Source organism: Lonchura striata, chromosome 4, assembly GCF_050655825.1.
Source record: "Lonchura striata isolate lonStrDom1 chromosome 4, ASM5065582v1, whole genome shotgun sequence".
NCBI classification, from domain to species: domain Eukaryota; kingdom Metazoa; phylum Chordata; class Aves; order Passeriformes; family Estrildidae; genus Lonchura; species Lonchura striata.
In genome coordinates this window covers 50,282,765-50,305,527 of record NC_140706.1, presented here as the reverse complement: position 1 = coordinate 50,305,527, position 22,763 = coordinate 50,282,765, and the positions used below count along the sequence as shown (strand labels likewise).

Below are 22,763 nucleotides of genomic sequence, written 5' to 3'. Positions count from 1 at the left end.
TCCAGAACCTCTTCAAAAGGAAGTGCAGAGCATGGCATTTCTAGAAGTCATATCAAAACTCCGCAGCCATGAGAACAAAACTGTTGCCCAGCAGGCCTCGCTAACAGAGCAGAGACTTGCTGTAGAAAGCTGAGAAAGGTCTTGTTTCCAGTGCATCCCATTACAGATTTCACCTTTGTCCTCCGTCCTGCTGCTGCTCCTGCTATGTTTTCCACTGTATCACTTGTGCATGCGTGTAACATTCCCACACAAACCGATGAACTGCTGTAGGTACCTGTCCAGAAAGGTTTCTACAAATTCATAGGTGGTGTTAACATGAACCTGTCTCCACCCGTAACTGTTCTACTTGTATTCTTGTTGCTTGGGCCACATAGTAGAATGTGCATGTTGTAGTCTTATGATGATGTAGAAGTGGTACTACACAACTGACTCTTTCCTCATGCCCCCTAACTGCATAAAAATGTACTACTAAATTAGGAACAATACGAGATGCAGCAGGTCCAGACTAGTGTACTGACTATAGGATTAAGAAGTAAATCTAGCTCAATTTTTGGTGCTTTGGAGATTCAGGTCTGAATGCAATGTACTGCTGCTCATTCACTGGTCTTGCCTATTAATGTCAAACTCATGGTACCTAGAGGTAACAAATAAAAATTCAGTGCTCTCACTTTACCCTGTGGTTTGTCCTTTTTTCTAACCCCACGCAGAAGCCGTGACTGCACCACCATGCACTGGTGAATTCTTTTTGTTCCTGGCTCTGGCCCAATGTGATCACTGCCTTTCAGCTGAGCAGATACAAAGGAAGCTATTCCAACCACTTTCACTGTTTGTGCTCACACAGAGGCACTGTGTGGCATAACAATCATGCATTTTAGCAGCAATGCATGATACAATCCTTATCCTATAAAGCCATGTGCATACAAGTGCTCCTGGGCTTGCTTGGGATTGCTTCTTTGTCTACTGGGGGGTTTTTATAGATGGATTTTTAAAGGAATATCTTGCAGCAGCTGTTCAACAGAAGCCCATTAAATGAGAAATGGAAGATGCAAGAGACTTCCTATTGCTCCTTTCCTAGGTAAGGGAGATGGAAAACTGCCAGTCTGAGTATCTTATCTCACAGCTGCTCTTTTGTAGGTCTGTAACATGCCAACGAGCAAACCAGCAGACAGCACTTTGGCAAAACAAGGAGCCAGTTAGGATAGCTGTTTTCAACAAGCCTGCAGATGTTATTTTGGACTGTGTAATACCATTGCCTAGCTTGATCAAGCCCACCATGCATGAAGGTCACAAGATCTAAAACATTTTAAAGTGAATTCAGCATCCCCAGTGCTGAAGTGCCAGCCTTCACTGAAGTTTCCTTTTCATATCAGCAGAGGCAGCAAACCCAAAATCCAAACACTATGAGATTCCATGCCAGGTAATTGCAAACCACTGCTTTTGACTTTCACGTATTCACTCCCCAGCTCCATGAAACCACTGCTTATTCCTCAGATACTGTGATGGGAAGATGAGGGTAAAGGGATTACTTACACAAGCTGAGTATGAAAAGAAACTTGCTTTCAATAGCCAGCTTAAGGTCTCAGATTGTACCAAAACACAGCAGATGCTACAGGAATTTTCACACTGCAGAGATTCCACATCCATTTAATCCAGTGCCAGAAACATGCAGAAAAAGCCTCCAATACCAAACTGCACAACAGCAAAAAACCAAAACAACAAAACACACATTCAAAAAGGCATTTGCTAGTACTAATGCAGTAAAACCACTGACAAGAGTGCAGAACTGTCAACACAGACCAGGAGCTTCTGACATCAGGCTCCAAATAACACAGAACCTCTGCACTGCTGCTGAACATAACCAGCATGTTTACAATCACAGCTCACAGGCCCTCACAAGCCCAAGTTCTCTCAGGCACAGAAACCCTATTGACTTTAACACAACCCAAAATAACATTTGAAAGGCCAGTTATCAACAACCTGCCTGGTTCTCAAAAGAGACTATTTATTCCTTTTGACACTGGTATAAACAGCAAGTGCTCACACAAACTGGTTGTGATGTTGACAGAATTCCCATTTGGTTGTCTAACTGGAGCTGTGGTTAAGCATTAGCTCTATTCTCATCACCAAATGTTTATCAGGAATACATACCACTGTCACAGCAAGCATAAACACAGGCCAATCGTGATACCCTACTTTCAGATGGTTTCCCTGGATGGAATATCAAATGACTTGCATTTCTAGATAAAATCTGTGCTGAGCCTAGGAAGGAAAGCCCACATAAGGGCAAAGATGCCACAGTAGAAGGAGGTAATTGAACAGACTATCTAGCCACATAAATGCTGCACTGTCCTGAGGTGTGCTGCAGTCTGCAGGTTACTTCTATGTAGTTAGTAAATCATTTATCCTCTTTAAAACACAAATGGGATCTAAGGACCTTACTTTTGCATTTCACTACTATCTGGACTGAAGTCAAATGAAGTGGAAACGCTGACAATAATTCCAGTCAGATGTTTACTATCTAGATTGCATCTAAGCAAACCTTGACATCTGCTGCTCAGACTGTTTCTATGACAGCAATGCCAGACATGGGGCCTTGTCTTTGTCTTAGTGCCATCACAGCCAAGCCAGAACAATCCCTACGGCCATACCACTAGGCAGGCAGCACCTCCCTCGAGTGTCACACTCGTTGGCATCTGTACAAACTTTGCAAGGCCCAGCATCTCACTGTTGGGAATGTGAACACATCCACATGTTTTAACATTTCAGTGTCATTATTACAAGGAGAAGCTTCACTCTGGAAGAGTGAAGTTGGCAGAAACCCCAATACTGGCCTTGCATCCAGAGCCCCCATTGGAAAAGGTAATTTGTTTTAAAATGGTAACCAGCCTCAACTTCAAGAATCACTGTACAAGTCTGTTAAGATTTTGACGGATGGCAGGTAGCCACTCCTAGTCTCCCTCTCCATCATGAAAACACTTATCCAAGTTTGTCACATCTATTAGGCAATGCCCTTGGCCTTTCTTCTTTTTTGTAAACTTTTGGTCATTCCTGTGTTTGTGTGTCAATCTGTCCCCAGTTTAGATGTTTATTTTGCCAAATAATTTCCATACATTCAGATAAATGTCATATGCCTGAAATATGAAAAAGGCATTAGACTTCAATCTGGATATAGATATGCTTTTAAATTGATCACAGTGCCATTTTGTGTACAAAACCTAGAGGTTTTTAAATACTTTTTAAAAAAGTCTGCCTGCTCCTCTATCCAAGGTAGCACAAGACATCATTACCCATTTTTACCTGCACAATAATGTAAGCCAGTTCTCACTACTTCTGTTTAAGGACATGTCACACTTATTTAAACTTTTGAGAAGGGAGGTGGGAATTTCATTTGTGTAAGTCTTGCAAAGCATCAACTTCTGAACACACCAGTGTCACCAGAATAATTCTGGGGAGAGCACAGCCATTGCAGCCCGAGGAACATCAGCAACCTGTTGGAAAGAAGCAGAGCATGTTCATTAGGCAGAGACTTCAACAACAGCTGACAGCAAATAAGGGATCTCTTCATGTGGGGACATTTTCTTCATTTCTTAGCTTATTATTCACCTAAGGGCAGCCACTGGAGGCATAAGGATGTTTTGTGATTTAATCAGAACACAGTATTCTACAACACATATGAGAGATGGGGATTTATTTCCCCTGTTAGTTTGGAGGAAAGAAGGTAGTGATCTTTTCCTGGAGAAACTTTCCATGAATTTATCTTTCTTGTTTATATTAAGTGCTACATCAAGAGTGCATACACATTCACAACATCATATTTCACACAATTTTATTTATAAAATTTTAATTATCTAACAAATTGCATATAAAATGATTTACTTCAAGTAAATACAGAATACTGCACGACTATTAAAACTATTGTATTGTCCATCATAAGTGTATTAAAACATTCCTAAAAAACGCCTCTATTAAAAAACAAAAATCCAAGAACACAAGTAGCATGTCCAAGACCATTTTCAATAGCTTAAAATGAATTACCAGGAAGTTGCATTAACTTCCTAAGTAGACTCCAGTTACATCCATTGAGATCAGCATGTGATACAATACCACAGTCTAATGCTAAAGATGACAAGTAATACATTATGCACCTGATCTATGCTTTTCTCCTAGACTGAAGGGAACCAGTCTGAAATCAGAAAACTAAAGCTCAAGTCAAACTCTACTGGGCATGCAGTTCTGCTATAGCAATACTTTCAATTGGTAAGTGTAGTTGGCTTTTACAATCAATTTTACAACTGATAAAAAAGGAACACAAGAGAATACATTCATATAAAAAGGAATGATACACAAAGGGTAAATATTGACACCTTGCTGTACACCTTCAGATGAACAAGACAGAAAGATTCAGATGGAACTGATCTGGAATATATGTATCAGAAATGGATCTGAGTAATAAACCCACATCCCAATCTTCCCAGAGCTCTAGGTCCATCTCTACTATGTACACAGTGTGAACATGAACACACATACAGATGGAACTTTTTATTGACACACTTGTATTGCCGAAACACAAAAGACAGCTAGCAGTGCTGCCCTGTGCATGCTAGTAGTATTCATATACTGCATGTTAAGGGAGACAGATTTTTTATTTATTTTTCTCAAGGGGCAAAATTTGGTAGCGAATGGATCAGGGTAGTAATATTTCATTTGTTTTAGACAGTTTCATCATTTGTTATGGGTATCTGAAAAGGATTCAGAGAAAAAACAAAAATGGGAGGAACTGGAACATTCAGCAGTGCTTGACGCCTTTTGAGGTCTAATTACCTTCCCAGGTATTTGCAGAACTGCTATTTCAATGCACCCAAAAGACATACAGAGCAAGAAGGGAAACAGAATCAAAAATTCAGACAATAGTTTCTCTCATAACCAAGCATATTAACCAAAACCAATTTTAACAAGGGTATCTCTAAAGTGGTAAAAACACAGATTGACGTCCAGGACAGTTCTTATAGCACCATGTTTAGTCCTGCCACAAGTGATGGCAACCTCCCATAACTTGTAGGAGGTGCTGCCACCAACTCTCCACTTCACAGTCGAATGCTGTTCTAATGCCAAGCAGCAAAGATGAAAGCAAAGGGAGGCCCTGCCACTAACCAGGGCCCCAAAGGGCTGGCCAGGGCTTCACCTTCCTCAGGGGCAGCCACCCACCCACTGGGCAGACGCTGAGTGCAGGCAGCTGTGGCACTCTGCTGCTCCATCAGGGTGAAGGACAGCCCAGACAAACGTTTGGGACTCTCCTGGTGGACACCTTTCCTCTCCATTATAAACACTTTCAGGGTGAAAAGCAGTCATGTGCAAGAATCATTTAATCTGCATGCTACTATTTACATTTCAAACACTATTTACACACCAGAACTACAATAAGCATCTCTCTCAAAGGGGAGAGAAGAAGGCTTTCAGGACAGAGCACCCCCACCGCTTCAAACTAAGGGGCACAATCAAAATTACGGATTTTAAGCAAAGAGATCCTACTGCTACCAAAATAGAAACAAAGAGATGAATCAAACATTTGTCCATTAGGCTATTAATCAAAAAAAAAACTCCAAACAACAGAAAGGCTTATGAATACAAAGGGTATTTAAAAACAGAAGAGCAAGGACTGTGATGCCCTCTGGCAGGGCTCAATGGGATATATGGAAATAGCTTTAAAGCCAGTGCTGCTGCTGCTAGAGTCCTCATTAGCAATGCCACTACTCCACAGGAATCACCCAGCAAACAGAGCTGTTTCCCACTCCTGGCAACAAATCTCTAAAAAACTACTGCATATTAAAGATAATTAGACTGATCTCTGAACTCATATGTACCCCACCACCACACCAGGCAGGCTAGAAATTGTCATGGAGTCCTAGCACCTACCACATCTTATTGCTTTAGACACTGAGCCCACGTAGCCAGCAGTTGTGCTTTAGTTGCAGTTCACATGAACTTTTCAAAGTTTCCTGGAAAAAAGTTTGCATGTATTTGGCAGATTCTGACAATAATACATTGATTTTCAAGGCCTCCCACAAGCTTTCCAAACCAGACAACTAAGCTGCTGAGTAGCTGTTGATGGGATATTTGTAGGACATCTTACCTGATCTGTAGACAAAAAAATGTGGGATTTAAATGTGTAACAGACAGCTAATCTTAAACTTTCAGTGCATATCCATCAAACAATGCAAACGTGAGTAAATAAGTATCTCTTGGGAATGAGGGAGTGAGAAGGATCAACATCCACAGCAAAAGACGAGCTCTAGAAAAGTAAGTTATCTAGTGGTTTTTGTAAAAACAGTCAGTCATTCTGGGATTCAGCAGAAGTGTTGCACATTTGTGTGTAGACATGCAAGTTGTGAGAACAAGAATTGCTCAGCTTGGAGCATTTACCCTCCTATCAGTCTGACACTGCCAACTGCACAGCCAGCAGACTGGAACTCAGAGAACAGCGTGACAAGACAGAAGGCCCAATACAGTACAACTGCAGAGATTCAAGTAGAAAAATGAAGTTATCTTCAGAAACTCAGAGCAGCAACAGCAGTATTCAAGATCAGTGGCAACAAAGAATACTTCTGTAATTAGGCTTTTTGTTTTCCCTCCAAACCAAAGTCCAGGATCACAATCAAGGCTCTTTGGTGGAGGGGTTATTTCCTCAACCCCACTTCCCTGATTCCTCTCTCCATAATTTTGTCTCAGTGCAGCAATACTGGTGCTGCCGATCTGTCTGTCCTGCCACTATCAGGCAAAACGGTATGTCCCTCTAGGGGAAAACAACCAGTAACTCCTCAAATCGAGGAATGGCTAAGAAAAACATAACGCTGTGCTGAGGTGGAACCAACTTTATTAAGGACAATGAATTATAATTGCTTTGAAAGGCTTTAAAAAATATTCTGAGTCATGGCTGGCCTTTAACAGCAGATACCAAGGGATATGGAGGCTGCCTATTCAGAGCCAGTCAGTGGGAGTTACCAGAAGAAGATGAGGCAATGCTCAAAGATGGGAGGACAACAGGTCTGTCTGAGGCATCTGTGAAGCACCAGCATGCCCATTACCAGCCTGCAGAGGGGAGAAAAACCACAGCCAACTAAAGCTCAGAAAGGCAAGATGTGCAAGGGTATGTATATTCATTTAAGTGTCACAGGACCAAAAAGGGCCTTAACAAGTCACCAGATCAGCCTTCTATCTATCCCCCAGAACTGGGAAGCTTTGAAAGCACTATGTTCCTCTCTTCTACTCCATATATCTCCTGGTTTAGGAAACTCAACTCAGAAAGATGTTATGTTCTTACAAGGAGGTGCTACACACCCTTTGCCACTGTCTGACCAAAGCATGACCACAGCTTTCAGGACTGGTATGGAGATACTGAGAAGGGTCATAAAATATGCTAAATTTATACAAGGTGCAATAAACTATCCAAAGCCATGGTCAGGTCTTAAAGTTCACTATTATTAGCAAAGAAGAACAAATCAAAAGAACTAAGCTGGATGGAGCCTGATTTAAGTCTTCTCCACTATTTGTGCTTTTTCCCCACATTCTGCTTTCTTGCAGCCAATTCAAAAGGGTCTGTCTTAGCTGATCCTAATAAATGCTTCTATTTTAAGACTTTTATTCTGTTGCTTCAAGAAAGCTCTTTGTTGCCTTTAGAGTAAGAAAAGGAGACGCATCTCCATAGCATGAATTTTTTCACTGGACGTCAGCATTTACTCTGACAAAAACTGTTCTCTCCAACTTCCAAGAGAGTGGGAAATGATCTTTCCATAATCACATGCATTTATCAATAAATAAGTTTGAATTAGACTGTATTAAAACATATGCACATATTTAAAGCACTGGAGTGTCACAGATTCTTATTCCACAGCTCATGCAAGTAAAAAGAATTAAAGAAAATAAAAAGAAAAAAGAAAGATCAAAGCCCCCAACAGGAACAGACCAAAGAAACCAGCTTTGCATGAGTATGTCAAAGCATTAGTATCTGTGAGATCCCTAAATACATTAGGTTGCACTAAATTTCAGAGAAACAAAAGATTCTGCTGTACCAGATACATAAGTTTTGATTTTTTTTAAGTTACTATACAATTCATTCTTTGAATATTATTCTTCACTTGGACCCAACATCCACACTGCTTTCATACATTTATACAGTTATATCCCATCCTTGCCTTAAGAGACTGATATCCAAAGGTATGGCAGCAACCCTTGTTCATCAAACATAAAACTCCTTTCCCTTCATACAAGAGTGGAGAAGGAAGAAAGGTCTTGACAAAATTAAGCAATTCTCCCTTCTGCTAATTCCAACCTCAAAGTACTACAGGGAGATAGTTGGAAGCTTGCATAAAAATAATTTCCCTTGTTTTAAAAACAATTTATTTTACTGTACAATAGATGCATAGAAAGTTGCTTCCTGCTTCATGGGTTTAGGCCTGTAGCTATGTTTAGCTGTGAAAACAAGAAGATTGTTCCTTTACAGAGTGGTGAGGAGATAGACCATCTCAGGAATATTTGGCAGCTATCAAAGATCTCATGACATGAATAAACAGCATATCCACAGATTACAACAATGCAACTCTGTCTCACTGAATACACCAATTTAAAAAAGTGTCCACTTGTTACTCAAAATCAAGAATACAGTAGAGATTCATGGCTCAACAGCTTTCAAAGTGGTGGTTTAAAAGAAAAAAAAATTGTCAGTGAGCAGCAGATTTTCAATAGCCCACTCTTCTCTCCCCCACCCCAAAAAAACACAAGTTCACTGCAATATCAGGAACTTAAACTTGAGACTACTTGGGAGAGAAGGCTTCCCTGTCACCCATGTCCATACAGCTTGGTGTCGGAGTGACACACTGGAGGTTTCAGAGGGTTTCGGTTGTCCAGTGTCTTCTTGTGATTACTTCAGCAGTTTTACCAGCTGGCTCTGACAGCCTCAATGTCGCTAACCAAATTCTGGGCTAAGCATATCCCAAATATCTGGAAGAGACAACAGTTTATTCATTTGGAGTATTAGACAACTTTTCACACAGGCAAACTCCTTAGGTTATACAGAACTTAGATAAGAAAGAAACACTAGAGGTAGACATTAAATTAACAGTAAGTGTTAGAAGAAGAAAGAACATTGCAGAACTCCTGCAGCCCAGTAAGTGTTGGAAAAAGAAAGAATATTCAGAACTCGTGTAACCCCAGTATTTTTATGGTGCCTCTGGTTTCTAGTAACAGTTTTAGTCTTGTTTCAAAGCAATCCTAAAGGCTCTCTACTACTCATTTAAGCATCACTGGAAACAGTAGGTCTGTACAGACTTGAAAGCCTCCACATAAGGTTTATCTAACAGTGTTAGTTTCAACCTGCTGAGAGTTGAAAAGAAAAAAAATGCATCCCTGTAGATAAAAATTAAATATTCCTTAACACAAAGAAAGCCTCATACATTTAGTTCCCACTGCTAAAACCCACAAACAGACAACTGGCACTGCATTTCCCATTCACATATACAGCTTCTCCTCTCATACATTCACTTTATCTATTATTCTCCTGTGCAACTCATTACAGGGAACATGATGTTTACCTGCAGTAATGCTATCCCAATGAATATACCAGCAACTATGGTAAGGTTGTCCTGCAACCATTTCTCAAACTGAGGGACACAGCCTTTAGTGTAGATAACAATCTGCTGATCAACTTCCTGCCAAGGAGAAGAGGGAAGAAAACAGAGATAATTACATTAAACTACACCACCAGCAGAATAATCTCCTCTTGCAAAAGGGATTCAGATCCTTAACATACCACATTAAGAAGGAAGAAAAAAAAGCTTACTGGTTTTTGCCTTGCGTCGTAGCCACACTGAGTATTAATAACATCTTCCTAGAGGAGAGAGAGAGGGAGAAAAGGAGAAAAGAGGCAATCAGTAAAATGTCTCCCAAACGCCTTCTCCCAACTCCCTGGTGTTGGTTCTGTACGTAATAAGACGAATTACCCAAACTTTGGCTAGCATATTGCTTTAATAAAAAAACTTCATCCTTCACTCTGCACTATTAATTATTTGTAGTAAACAAGTCTCTCAAGTCAGCAAGCTGGGAAAACCAGCCCTCTACCTGGGTGAACGCCATGTTCCAGATACAAGCATTTAGTAAAGTAAAAGGACTAGGGAACATCTATGGTAAATGAAAGAACCTTCTGCTGAAAAGGTTCTGTCTGTACTAAAAAATATGCCAAGAGTATTGTTGCCATTTTCAGGGTTTGGTCTGTGCAGAATGAAGAGGTGACATGGAGCAGTTCTGTTGCAGAAGCTGCAAGTTCTTTCTGAAAATGTCTCTAGACGTATGTACAATTCCATACCAAAAACCTGAAAGAAAAAATAACAACTGGAGTAATGTGTTCTTACTGCCTGTTCTTTCTTATAGGAGCTTGATACCAATGGGAAAGGAGGGGTTTTTCCCTACTCCATTTCCTTTAGTACACCCAAAGCTCAGGCAATAAAATAGGCTCTGGCAGACTTTCCCTAGTGAACAAGTGCTTCCCTTTGGCAGCTGAAGCTGTTTTTTTTATTTTGTATACAGTTATTTCATGGTAATAAAATGAAGCATGAAACTTTTGGTATCAGCCACAATGGCAATAAAATATTAAGTTACTGACTTATCATATAATGACAGTGAGTACAATAAGGAGTACTCAATAAAGTGAGAAAATCGGCCAATCTTAGCTAGGTGTACCAAACACCACAATTTAATCCAATTGTGGGAAGTGAGAAAGACAAGCAGTGTCTTTGGATGAATTTTAAAAAACAGCCATATGGAAAAAAGTATCTCCTATCAGCATGGAAAGCTCCTCTGTTTCCTCACTTTGCAGAATGTCCAACAGGTCGCATTCCACCAGTGGCCAAAACTAGATTCCTTTATGGACCTTCAAAATTCAATCAACTTGTATCTCCTAATGAGACGAATACTTCTGTTCTGGGACCTAGGTGCCACAGACTATAATGGTGTAAAAGCACCTAAGATTCTGACAGAGGGATTTTAAGTTTTCTTTCTTGTGCTAAATGCCTACTTGCTTCATGATTAATGTCTTCTGCCTTTAACCTTGGAATTTGTTAACCAAAAGAAGGTATGAAAAATGCAATGGAAATAGTAAGTTTTCTAGACTTGCCTGTACAAGCATTTGGAACACTTCAACCTCCTTAACTACATCAAAATGAACTATGGTAGTCAAAATTTGTTTCAAGAAATTTATTTTAGCCTGCCTTAAACTTACCACTTTCTGATTCAAGCTAGACTAAAAACAGTAAGTCATCCATGTAACTGTTTGCATCAGTCCAGCACTGAAACCTGATTCTAAAAAGGGACAAATTTGCTTTCCTAAAGAATAAACCTATGTTTATCACTGCAACTGAACCAATCACAGCTTGGTTACAGTTATTTTACTTGTATGCATAACTTCTAATATTTTCTGTTTTAAAAGGCCATTAAGGTTGTTTTCTTACAGTGAATGAGATTTATCTCTGAATTTCTGGTTGCTACATCACACCCTAACGAACTGCATAGCCATTTACACAACTGAGAGAAACAGAGAACTTTAGGATGGATTATGTATTTATAGGATTACCTTGTACTGCTGTCACTGGTTTGGTTTTATAACAACTATATTTTTAAAACTGGGTTGTGATGACCTCTGTGTGGGTGGGTGGGCAGACAGGCAAACAGCAGAGGGAATCCTAAGCATAAAGTAATGTTTGAGTCTAATGTACATTTTGTTTTAATATCCCATTAGAATATTTTCAGCTATGTGTGTGAGAAAAATTCAAACTACTGTGAAGTCATGTTCACTGCACAGGAGGGGGAGAGCAGCAGCAACTGGATGTCAGGAGCAGCAACTGCATTGCTTTATTAGCAAGGCAGGAAGCACCTGAGGTGCTTTTTGGCAACTTGCCTAACTTCAGTCTGTGCTACACTAATACATTCAAGGAACTATAAGTCATTCCAGGTGAAGACAAAGCCACAGCTGAATTGCTAGATAATACAAGCACTCAAAGCCAGATTCTTTCAACCTATATAAAGTCAAACATATACAGTGCTAGGCACGTAAAAGTTCCCATGCACACACCCATCCCTGCTCCAAGCCTTTCCCTGTTAGTGAACTAATTCCCTACACTTTACTCTTCTTTATCATGTCCATATTAGCAATGTATGACTTCAACATTTCCCCTTGATGATCCAGAAGAGTAAATATTAAAAGACAAGAAAATTTACCTAAAAGCTGCTCCCACAAACAATTTTTAACTTTTCAAGCCTGATTTTGAGTGACTGTAGGACAGGTAGTAATTTTAAAGGTTAAAAAAGAGTATCTAAAGACACCTCTACCCAACTAAAGATTCTAACACAAACAAGTCAGTTCCCCAGGGCACAGACTGTCATTCATTACCATACCTGGCACAAACTGGGTCTTCAGCCTCAGGACACTGCATTAAATAATGAATAATACCTCCCTTTAAAGTGTCTGATCATAAGGGTTCCTGTTCTGATGAATTTCAATTGAAAGCTCACATTCTTCAACTGATTAAGTGCTTCTCCTTTTTATACTTGCTAAAATTAATATGTATGCTCAGCCAAGCCCATGGTTCTCTCCTTCTAATAAAAGCCACAAGCAATGAAGACTTAAGTTATTTTATGAGTTTTGCTGACTGCAGAAAAGTTAGTGATTATGCTGAGCTGCAAAAGCAAAAAAGAAAAATATACAGGTGTGTAAGAAGTTAATAATTAGGCTAAATTTCCAGAAATAAAAAAGGAAAATCTTGAAGCATTGTTTACAACTGGAACAGAACACCCATCCTAGCCTCTAGACCATCACTTACAGCAGGGTCTTTAGTACAGCAAGAGAATGGCACTCCACAGCGCTCTCGGCTCGCATTGGAATCTGTACAATTGAAGTAAATATTAAGGTTCCAGTCATCAGCTCCAAAAGCCCCACAGCACTGCCACTAGAACAAAAAAAAAAAGAAGCTTCTTAAATTTCAGAATGAAAATCTCAGCATTAGTAACATGCATCGCTGCTGCCAGTTTCCCTCTAGCTTTCAAAACAAAATCTGAAACTCCCACTGCTTTCATTGAAACGATCTTTTTTTGTTTGGTTGGGGATTTTTGTAAATTTTTTAAAATACCATTCCAAATGGGTAAATTGTTCCAAAGTTATCATGTGATTAAAGTTACGTTCACACCCAGCTATGCTGCTCTCTGGAGAGACACCCGGGGGTGAGCTGGAAAGCCTACACAATACCACAGAGTTGCACAGGCCCACAAGCTCAGGCCTGAGGGACAGTAGAGCCAAGAGTACAATATTCTGTCCAGTCTAATGAGCCCTGGATTTTCAAAAGAACAAGCTCCAAGGGCTACACTGGTATAGCTACTCCTTTTGCCAGTTTGGGGGAACTTTGCCTGGCTGTACATCAGACAGCGTGGACACATTGTTCCCTGAGCATCCCACATTTCACAATGAACACCTTTAGTGAATCCTTCAAAGAGTAAATCTGCTAAAGGCTGGCATAGTCTGGAAAAACATGTTGAACACACAAGGAATTGATGTGTTTTGCTGAACATACAAAGAATGGATTGGAGACCAGTGAAACACTGATGGTTTACAGCATTTAAGGAGCTAGACCAATGAACTCATCTATGTCAACTTAAAAAAACAAACCAACATTTTTAAAAGCATTGGAAAAGCCATTCTCTCCTTCTAGATGTAGCAGTTCTCTTTGCAATACCTGACATGTTGTCTTTATACACTAGCTCTCTACTGGTTAAAGAAGTAACTCGCTCTCACAACTCATGCTGCCTCTGGCTGAGTGCTAATCCAGTTAGAAGAGAAAGGCTTTATGAAGTCACTGCAAATTTGGACTGTAGCCTTTGACTGCATACAAGTGGACTACTACTTTCAGTTTGTAGTGACCTCTGACCTTCTTGCAAAAGATTCAAAACAGTGCAAGTATCCACGTCCTCTTATTTACCATTTTTCCCCCAGGCACAGAGAAGCAAATCAAGCATTGAAACAATTTTAATTGCAGAATGTACAAAAATTAGTAAACATGAATTCAACCAACACTTAGTCATGTTAGCCACACAGCACCAGATTCAAAGAGGACTTCATCAACACCAGCCAGAACTGAGTACTGGAGAGGGAAGGTACTGGCAGACCTTGTGTGCAAAAGTCAGTGCAAGACTTCTTTATCTACACTGAGAAATTACAGAGCTTAACCTGCACAAACAGGTGCACCACTGGTTTCACCCTTCCCTCACAAGTGCAGATGTGGCATCACTTAGAGGTGTCCTACAAGAACTCTACACTTTATTAGGCTTATTCCATTAAGCCTACTTCAGAAGGAATAAAATTGTAGCTTCATTTGGACCAATTAAATACCTCTGCCACTCTGCAGTGTGGTGTAGCACTTCTAATGCCACTAAAACTACACCAACATTTATCTTAGGACCAAAGAAATCTTAGAAAATGAGAAATTTCTTAAACAGATGTGATAGCTTCTACCATAAAGTATTTAAACTTTGACACATTATCTCTAAGTCTTCAAGAAAAATCATCCCAACTCTCCATCTTGTTTTATGCAGTCATACATCAATAAAGCCACTTTACATAGGTGCTGTATGTTTGCAGCTCTGTAAAAACAAATATAAATACATTCAATGGCATTATATGCTAGAATATTTCTGTTGCTCCTTGAAGGAACAGATGAAAAGTAAAAAATAAGAGCAGGTATTTCTTAAAAGTAAGCTTTACAAAAAGATAAACATTCCAACTTACATATTCCTGTGTGAAGTCTATGAGATTTTGTAAATCAATGTCATCTCGGTATGCTCTGATGTTGTTGTTTATAAAGAAATACAGCTGGTCCTTTATCCAGTCTTTGAAAACAAATGCTAGAACACCAGCAGTGAGCTCCAAGAAGAAGATAATTCCAAGAAATACAGAGAACTATGAAGAAAATAAAAAAGGCTAAAATTATTTTCCTTTATGACCAAACTTTTCCAAAGCTCAGTTATATCCAGGGATAAGGCTTTATCTGTTTCAGTGCAAGTTCAAGCCATTTTGGCATATAGGATATTTTTAATTAAAAACACACCATTTTTATTGCAGCTGAAGCACAGAAATCTTAATTCTATTCTAACAAATAAAAAAGATGCTAACAAATGGCCAAACCTTGGACATTTCAAAGAGATACAAGAGAATTTACTGTAAATTTCAAGACACAGCTAGTCATCACTACATGTAGGGCCCTTGAAAACCAGTCTTAAATTTCAACATAGGCACTTACATTTCAGAAGGCATAAAAAACTAATGTAAAATGTGCCAGTAAAATGCTTTCTACATGACTTTGCTTCAGATCCTCTCACTGGCAAAGCTTCCCCAAAGCAGAAATTGGTAACAGCAGAAATTAATTAATGACTAAGTCGGAGCGGAATTTCTATGAAATTATTCACATCCACATTAAAACTAAATGAGACTGCTATGATTAATTCAAATGCAATGGATGCCAAAGGCATTACTAATGATCTACCACTTTCCCTAAGCATTTCCACTGAGTCTACACTGTTTTAAACCACACAGGGGTCCTGGTATACTGGAAGTCCATCCCCTTTGCAACTGTGCCTTTGAGTTTCATTTTAATATGCTTTCTGTGTGTATTCAGATACATTTTTAATTTCTCCTGCAGCTGCTGTATGGGAAGCTATTTCTGGTACAGCAGATGGGCTCATTTTAGGCAAGCTAAGAGAAGCAAGGAAGAAAAAACTGTTACAAGCTGCTTTATAAATGCCTCAAGAACTGTGACTCTCAATTTCCTCCTCCCCTTATACAACATGTCTGTGGGAGCCAAATGTGTTACTTGGAGGTAGTTATTTCACTGGAAGCTTTTTCATGTATGTATTAACACTTAATGTTTATGAGAATACAACTGTGTCCACAGACAGTGCCCACCTCCGGAAATGGGAGTGATGGAGCAAAGAATCTTCTTTACTATAAATCCTCAATTTATCTAAAAGTGAATATGATACTGTTATCCTCATTTTCAAAAGCCACAGGAGGAAGTCTTTCACAATACAGAACCCAGCTACTTAGCTGAAGAAGTTCTGCATACTGAGGTACATTTGTATACCAGCAGCTCCTTCCTTAACCAGCAATCCAGCCCAGAGTTCAAGAAAACTTCCATTTTCTTTCTGCATCCTGGACACATTCTCCTCCCCTTCATATTCTCAGGCCCCAGCACTGAAAGCAATGAAGCCTTTTCCAATTAGCTAAATGGCAAGGACTGAGAGTATCAGCTCAACTGAGGATATTGTTACAGTCCTATCTCCTCTGTACCATGGGGAGCCCTTGCACAGCACAAGTCACAAGGGTCACATTCACTGCTGCATCTACATCCCTCGTATTTCATAGGCAGCTTCTTATGGACTCCAAGTTCAACACACAGATTCTCACAAGAAATTTCTCTCTTTTTGTGACAGGGAAGCAAAATGTTAGGCTATATCCATATGAAAAGCAGTACTTCCATGTTATGATTCTTACCATCAATAGTTTTGAGCTTCAAAATAGTTTTGAGCTTTAAAAATACCAGTAAGCCCCAGAGACTGAAGAGCTGTAAGGTGTTAAAAGCTAAGTGCTTTCCTGATACTCTGACACTGGATAACACCTTCCTCTCCAAAATACATTTTAAAAGCTTAACACAGTTAAAGACAACAGACAACATGGCATGCTACATAAATGAGGAATGTTACAGTTGCAAAAGCTACTTACAAATTTGAGAAGAAAAGTGTTTTCTCGTAAAGCTCCAATGCATCCTGCAAATCCCAAAATGAACATAACTCCTCCTACCACTAGGAAGAGCCAAACAGGATCAAAGCCTCCCAGGTCAGTGATGGAGGAGATATTGGACAGCACTCCCTGAGAGAGAGAGAGACAATGCCAAGAGATAAAAAGTATATTCAGCTTTCTGTTGTACAAATTCTGCCTGCATTTTTTCTTCTTAAAAAGGAAGAAGGCTACAGCAAAATAAATGTTCTGCAGTACAGCAAGAAAACACAATTAAGAAAATCTTTGTATCCCAAGAGAGATAAAAAGTGCAATTATGTGCAATATTTCTGAATCAACATGTGAGTGAGTAACAAAATGTTCCTGAAGAATTCTCTGTGAGAAACCTACAGGGCATTTTCTGCTTATGTAGCTATAAGAAGTAGCGTGCCAGAAACTCAACAGATATTTGAGCAAAACTTACCTTACTCTAATTACCCTGAGACACATTTTATGTATCATATACATAATCTATGTAAACACACAGTTACATGTTATATAGAAAAAATGTTAAAAGCAATAAAACCACCTTGAATTTAGCATTTATTCCCAGTATTTACAGGAATTGTCAGAAATTAGAAGTGAGCTCCTAGACTACAGTATCTTGCAACAAAAGTTTTTCAACAAATTTTGACAAACTATATAATCTGGCCAATTCAACTTTAGGCACCTACAGTGCCAATACCGCATTCTAGAAATAAAGTATGGCTACTGACTAATTAGTTAGCAGGAAGAATTTGAAAATATCAAAGTCTCTTAGTAGGATGAAAGACAATTTAAGAAATTGTCTCGGGACATGGTTTACACTAACTCAGAATAGACCTATCATATGTTATACCACATATGCTGTGTTTTACATATGACAGCACAGTCTGCTTGTAATGTCATTTCTGCCTTGGAAGCAAAGCTTGGGTTGCAACACCAGTAATCCTGAGGAACTATTTTGATTTTTTGAACACATTTTAGGCAGAGTTTGGCTGATGTTGAACAGATGGGTCATATCAAAAAGCAAGTACAAAGTTTACCCTATCCCAGTGTGTTTGCACAGAAACAATTACAGTTTCCTAAGGCTTCTCAGCAGAAAAAAATGCTGACATTTCACTTCTCTTCATTCCCCTTTCCAGTTCTGTAGGTCAAGGCAAAGCACACTGCTGTGTCTCCTCACAGAAGCCTGAACTCAGGCTGAGTGCTGTGGACTACTGCTTCCTCTAATTCCTGCATGATGCTGTGGCTTGAGAAGCAGCAGAGATCTCTACATCTTCAGCTCCTTATTTGCAAAACTCTACTGCTCATCCTTTTTCTTATTCCTGTTCATACCCCTTTGTTTCTTTGAAATAGTCCCAAAATAGCAAGAGCGTGTTACCATAACCTCATTTCCAGAAGTTTAAAGTAACATTGTTTATGATGACTGTTCACAACTGTGGCTTTAGACCTGTGATTATATATATATATACACACACACATACTCATTTTGGACCATGCAAAATGTATCAATTGTCATGTAACCAATATCTCTAACACATTACTTCATGTAGTCTGCAACCGCTTTCATAGTTTCCCAAGCAAAACTCAAGCAAGCAGTAAATATAGACAGTACTCAAAGCTTATAATTCTGAAGAAAAGGACAGAGTAAATAAAATGCACATGTGAATTTCACCAATGCACACATCAAAAAGCCTTAGAAAAGGCCAAAACCCAAAGAAAAATCTGACTATAACTCAATTCTAAAATACAAACAATCATCCAACAGCATGAATGACATTCGCTAAGTTTATTCTTTTCCCTCCTACTAGAGAAGGCTATTGCCTGAGAGGGATGAAAAAAAAAAAATCACATTCATCACTTTCCTCCTACATCACATATAGTACTAGCCTTACTGACATTCATTAAAAAACTAAAAAGAGATGTAAGGAACAAAGTAACACAACTCAGAGCCAGCACTGCTATTGAAGCGGAGCAGCTGGCCCGTCCCTTTTTCTGGCACCATCGCAGTAAAAAGATGATATACACCAAGATGAAATGAACACTTACCTATCATTAACACTTACATCAACTTGTGCAAAAGTTTTTCCACAACTTTTGTTTCATTACATTTGTTATAGAAAAGAAATCCAAGCCACTTTTTTGGCTATGAATAACAAGCAATATAAACAGGATAATCAAACAACACAAAACCTTTGAAAAAATCAAGGCCTTGGCCCTACACAAGTCAAGAATCATAAGCTCTGCCTCAAAGGGAAAACAAGTACTAAAATTATTTCTTTGCAAAGTTTTCAATTCCTTTTCTCTGTGCTTACACAGTTACCATAAGATGAGAATAATTTCTGCCCTAAAGGAAGCACTACTACTCTTTTCTTTTAACATCAGCTGATTTTTGAATTAATGGACTGTGGTGTAGTAGAATGAAAAAAACTAGTCAGTGGAGAAAGGATGTTGCCTTTGTTATTACTTGTATTTACTTCTTTAAAATTCCAAAAGAGATTAGTATTTAAGTATCTCTTCATAAGACACTGTGTCTTTCCTTAAAAACAAAGCAAACAAAATCAAATAAATCAACAAAAAAACTCAAAGCAAATTACTATACTAAATCAACTTATTTCCATATGAAAGTAGACAAATTCAAATGAAAATTACACTGGTTTTTCTACTTCTGCGCTTTTTCCCTTTACTCGATTTTCTAGAACTGTCAGGCTCTTAGCAGCCTGTAATGCCACATGTTGGCTGGCCATTCCTCAGGGTAGCTGTGTTCCAACAAAAACTGCATAAATCAACACAGATTTTATCTGCCATTGTTTGCTGTCCTTGGAAAGCACCTTTATGTGCATCTGTTGCTAGTCCACATATGGCATTAATAAGCCTAACTTGGATAAATCCCAAATAACACATCCTGACAATGCAAAGCACATACTGCTTAATTCTTGTTTTACTCCATATGCTCTCTGCATATGAACGTCAAGTTATCAGTATTCTGTAGAGACATCTTAGGATACACAATCTTCAGAGAGGTTTTGTCACTAAAACAATAGCTAGCAGTGGGAATGAGAAACACAGACAATGCGCTGTGATTACAGCTTGAGATATGCAGAAGTAGTCTAATAGAAGTTTACTGCTTCCTTCTCAGGATACAATTTTCCAGTCTTGTACTCTGGACATTTACAAGTAAGTTCTCTGAAGATGCGGCAGTGCAATACCCTGAAAAAAAGCATATTTTGCTTCAAGCAGCAGGGCAACAACTGGGGAATAATATCTCATTTTATATTGTTAAGAAGATCCAAATGTACAGTCCTCTAAGCACACACTCTTCCTATCCACTACAAGTTTCTATAATGCCTACTACCACAATATCAAATTTTTTTTTTGGCTGCAACAGCTACCCCTGGGAAAAGTTTGACACAGATGTACAAATACCTGGTAGTGACCAATTCTGTCTTCAACCCATCTTAAGCAAAAGCAGAAGGAAACATTTCCAGAGGTGCTTGAGCAGAAGATCAGTAATTTCATATTCTAAAACTACATCCTCCACAATGTGCTCTGAATCCTCAGGCTGAGCAGTCAGTCATGGAATATATGGTGACTGTCCACTTCTCTCATGCATCAGTGCAAGACCTAAACAAACCACCTGTAAATACTTTAAAGTAAAGCTTCCCACAAATGCAAGGTATTTTTCCTCAGCAACATTGCTGCAGTTGCCCACTACAACCATGGCTGTTAAATTGTTGCAAGTACTCTGATACCTTAACATCTAAAAGGAGGAGCAATTTTTTCCTCAAGACCTATTCTCATTTTTAAGTATGGTTATTTTTGAGGTATACACATCGCTTCCTTGGTAGTTTAGGCATGTGTGTAATCTGTATTGGCATAAAATGCTTTGTTTGTACAAAGCTACATACTCAAGTAATTTACTTCTCACTATGGTGTCAACCCAGGGCTCTGCTGTAGTCCCACAAGGAGAGCCAGCAGGACATGTTCCCTGGCTGATCTCCAGCTCATCTGTTGGCTCTGTTCCTCCACCCTCCATAGCCTGTTGTACATTACAGTCCACAAGTTGCTATTTAATATTTTAATCCAACACAAGCTAAAATTTGGTGTAGCGAAACAACAGAAGTATCATCCATAAGTGAACTAAAGCAACAGTAAAGTTGTGAAAAAAGTTCTTTTATTTATGAAATGTACTTCAATCATTAGGATACAATGATGCATGGATAGAACAGGAAAGACTGACCCCATATTTCTACCCCATCCCAAATTCAGGAGAAGTCAAATGAAATTATTAGGACCTGGCTCTTTTCTTCAGCACAAGGGTGCATTTCATCCACAAGAAATGTCAGACAATCAAGCCAGGCAGAACAAAAACTCCTGCAGAACTGGAGTATTCTCCTCCTGCTATGTGAGCACAAGAGCCTGAGAGATGCCTGATAGGTCCTCTGTTATCACGTCATGTTTTCCTCATGGCCAGAGCCCTCCACACTACAAGCAGGATCTCATTTATAGCTCAAGGGAGAACAAGGCAAAGGGAAAATGCTGGTATTGAACACGGGAGCTCATGAATGCCCCTCCTGATTTATAGCTGCACAATAGCTTGCCTTTATCCCATCAGTAAAGAATAAGGAAGGAACAGTTACATACAAAAGCAATAAGGGTGCACACCTCACCCCATCTCCATCTTGTACTCTTTAAGATCATGAGAACAGTTTGTACTACTTTCCAGAGACAGAGCCCTGACTCCAGCTCCTGCCTTTGGTGCACATCTGTATTAATATTTCAGGACAGATCCAGCAGTCTTTTTAAAGTGATCACACACAAGTTGTGCTTCATGCTCCATGAAGCACAGCTCATGCTCCAAACACTAGCAAGCATTAAGTCCACAAGATCACACTAGAACTAGGTAGAAAAGAACTCAAACCCTTCAAAACCTGCAGTGTGCAAGCTGGATCTTCAGCACCACTTCCTCTCCTGTTGGTCCCCACTGCCTGCATTTAGCAGTAGCAGCCCTCACAGGCTGAGCCCAAAGCCAGACACACATCTCACAGGCTGCAGCAGTGACCCCGTGTTGTCACACCTACATAATCTGATGCATTCCTGGGTTCTTAAGGGAGTCACAAGTGCACTAACAAACCAGTGACATTTCAGATCATCTGCTGCTGAACAGCTGCTGCTGTAACAGGCACAGTCACAAACTGCGGGACAAGGAAGAATGGCTCCAACTGAAAACACTCCAGACAGCACCAATTTTGAAAAGCTGACCCAGTAATGAAAATTCAAGGCAAAATGAGTCAGAGACAACTTAGAAGAATCATCAACCTAAGAAACAAAGAGGTGATATGATGAGTGTATAAGGAATTTGGCCCACAGGATGCATGTAAAAGAAGGGAACTCAACATTACAATGGGATGGGAGAAATCCACTAATTCCTATTTTCCATTTCCTCCAAGACAGAAAAAAAAAACCTTCTTTGCTGTAATCTCTCATTACTGGGAGGACAAAACAAAAACAAAACAAACAAAACCAAACAAGTAACAAACAAACAAAAAAGCATCCCACACCATACATCCAAGAAATGCAGAAGATCAGAAAAAGATATATCAATACCAGATTTTCTGAAATAACCATTTTTGCAAACACAGGTTTAGCCTTTTCACAGCCTTCTCTGCAGGACTTAGTATCACTGGCAAAAAGTAACATCTAGGGGTGATGATAAATAAAAGTATTTTCAAATGCATGATTTTAAAACAGAAAAATGTCTCTCTGCTTTGTTAGTCATAAACTCCATGCAGTGCCTCCATGCTGCGCATCTGAATGAACATAGGGAACAGAACAATACTCATTGAAACATGCCAAATTAATTCTACTCCAGAATTTTGTCTCTGCAAGCAAGAAACTAGTCAGGGATGTTTACAAATCT

At 39.3% G+C, this 22,763-nt stretch overlaps 2 protein-coding genes across 21 annotated transcripts in view; one reads left to right on the top strand and one right to left on the bottom strand.

The window, feature by feature from the left end:
• The window catches only part of RAP1GDS1 (Rap1 GTPase-GDP dissociation stimulator 1), a 90,465-nt gene extending 89,793 nt beyond the window's left edge, over positions 1 to 672 (top strand). For all 18 annotated transcript variants that reach the window (XM_085579054.1, XM_085579049.1, XM_085579050.1 and 15 more), the window contains one exon: positions 6 to 672. In XM_085579054.1, the coding sequence (XP_085435180.1) occupies positions 6 to 133 (128 nt within the window). In that variant the 3' untranslated portion in view covers positions 134 to 672. The remainder of the gene's footprint in view (positions 1 to 5) is intronic.
• Positions 673 to 3,809: 3,137 nt separating this feature from the next.
• The window catches only part of TSPAN5 (tetraspanin 5), an 82,465-nt gene continuing 63,511 nt past the window's right edge, over positions 3,810 to 22,763 (bottom strand). For 2 of the 3 annotated variants that reach the window (XM_021550333.4, XM_085579064.1), the window contains 6 exons: positions 16,808 to 16,954; positions 14,819 to 14,989; positions 12,864 to 12,989; positions 9,833 to 9,880; positions 9,585 to 9,701; positions 3,810 to 8,994 (listed from right to left, as the gene is read on the bottom strand). In XM_021550333.4, coding sequence (XP_021406008.2) covers positions 8,929 to 8,994; positions 9,585 to 9,701; positions 9,833 to 9,880; positions 12,864 to 12,989; positions 14,819 to 14,989; positions 16,808 to 16,954 — 675 coding nt within the window. In that variant the 3' untranslated portion in view covers positions 3,810 to 8,928. The remainder of the gene's footprint in view (positions 8,995 to 9,584; positions 9,702 to 9,832; positions 9,881 to 12,863; positions 12,990 to 14,818; positions 14,990 to 16,807; positions 16,955 to 22,763) is intronic. The other variant, XM_085579065.1, reaches the window with a different exon arrangement.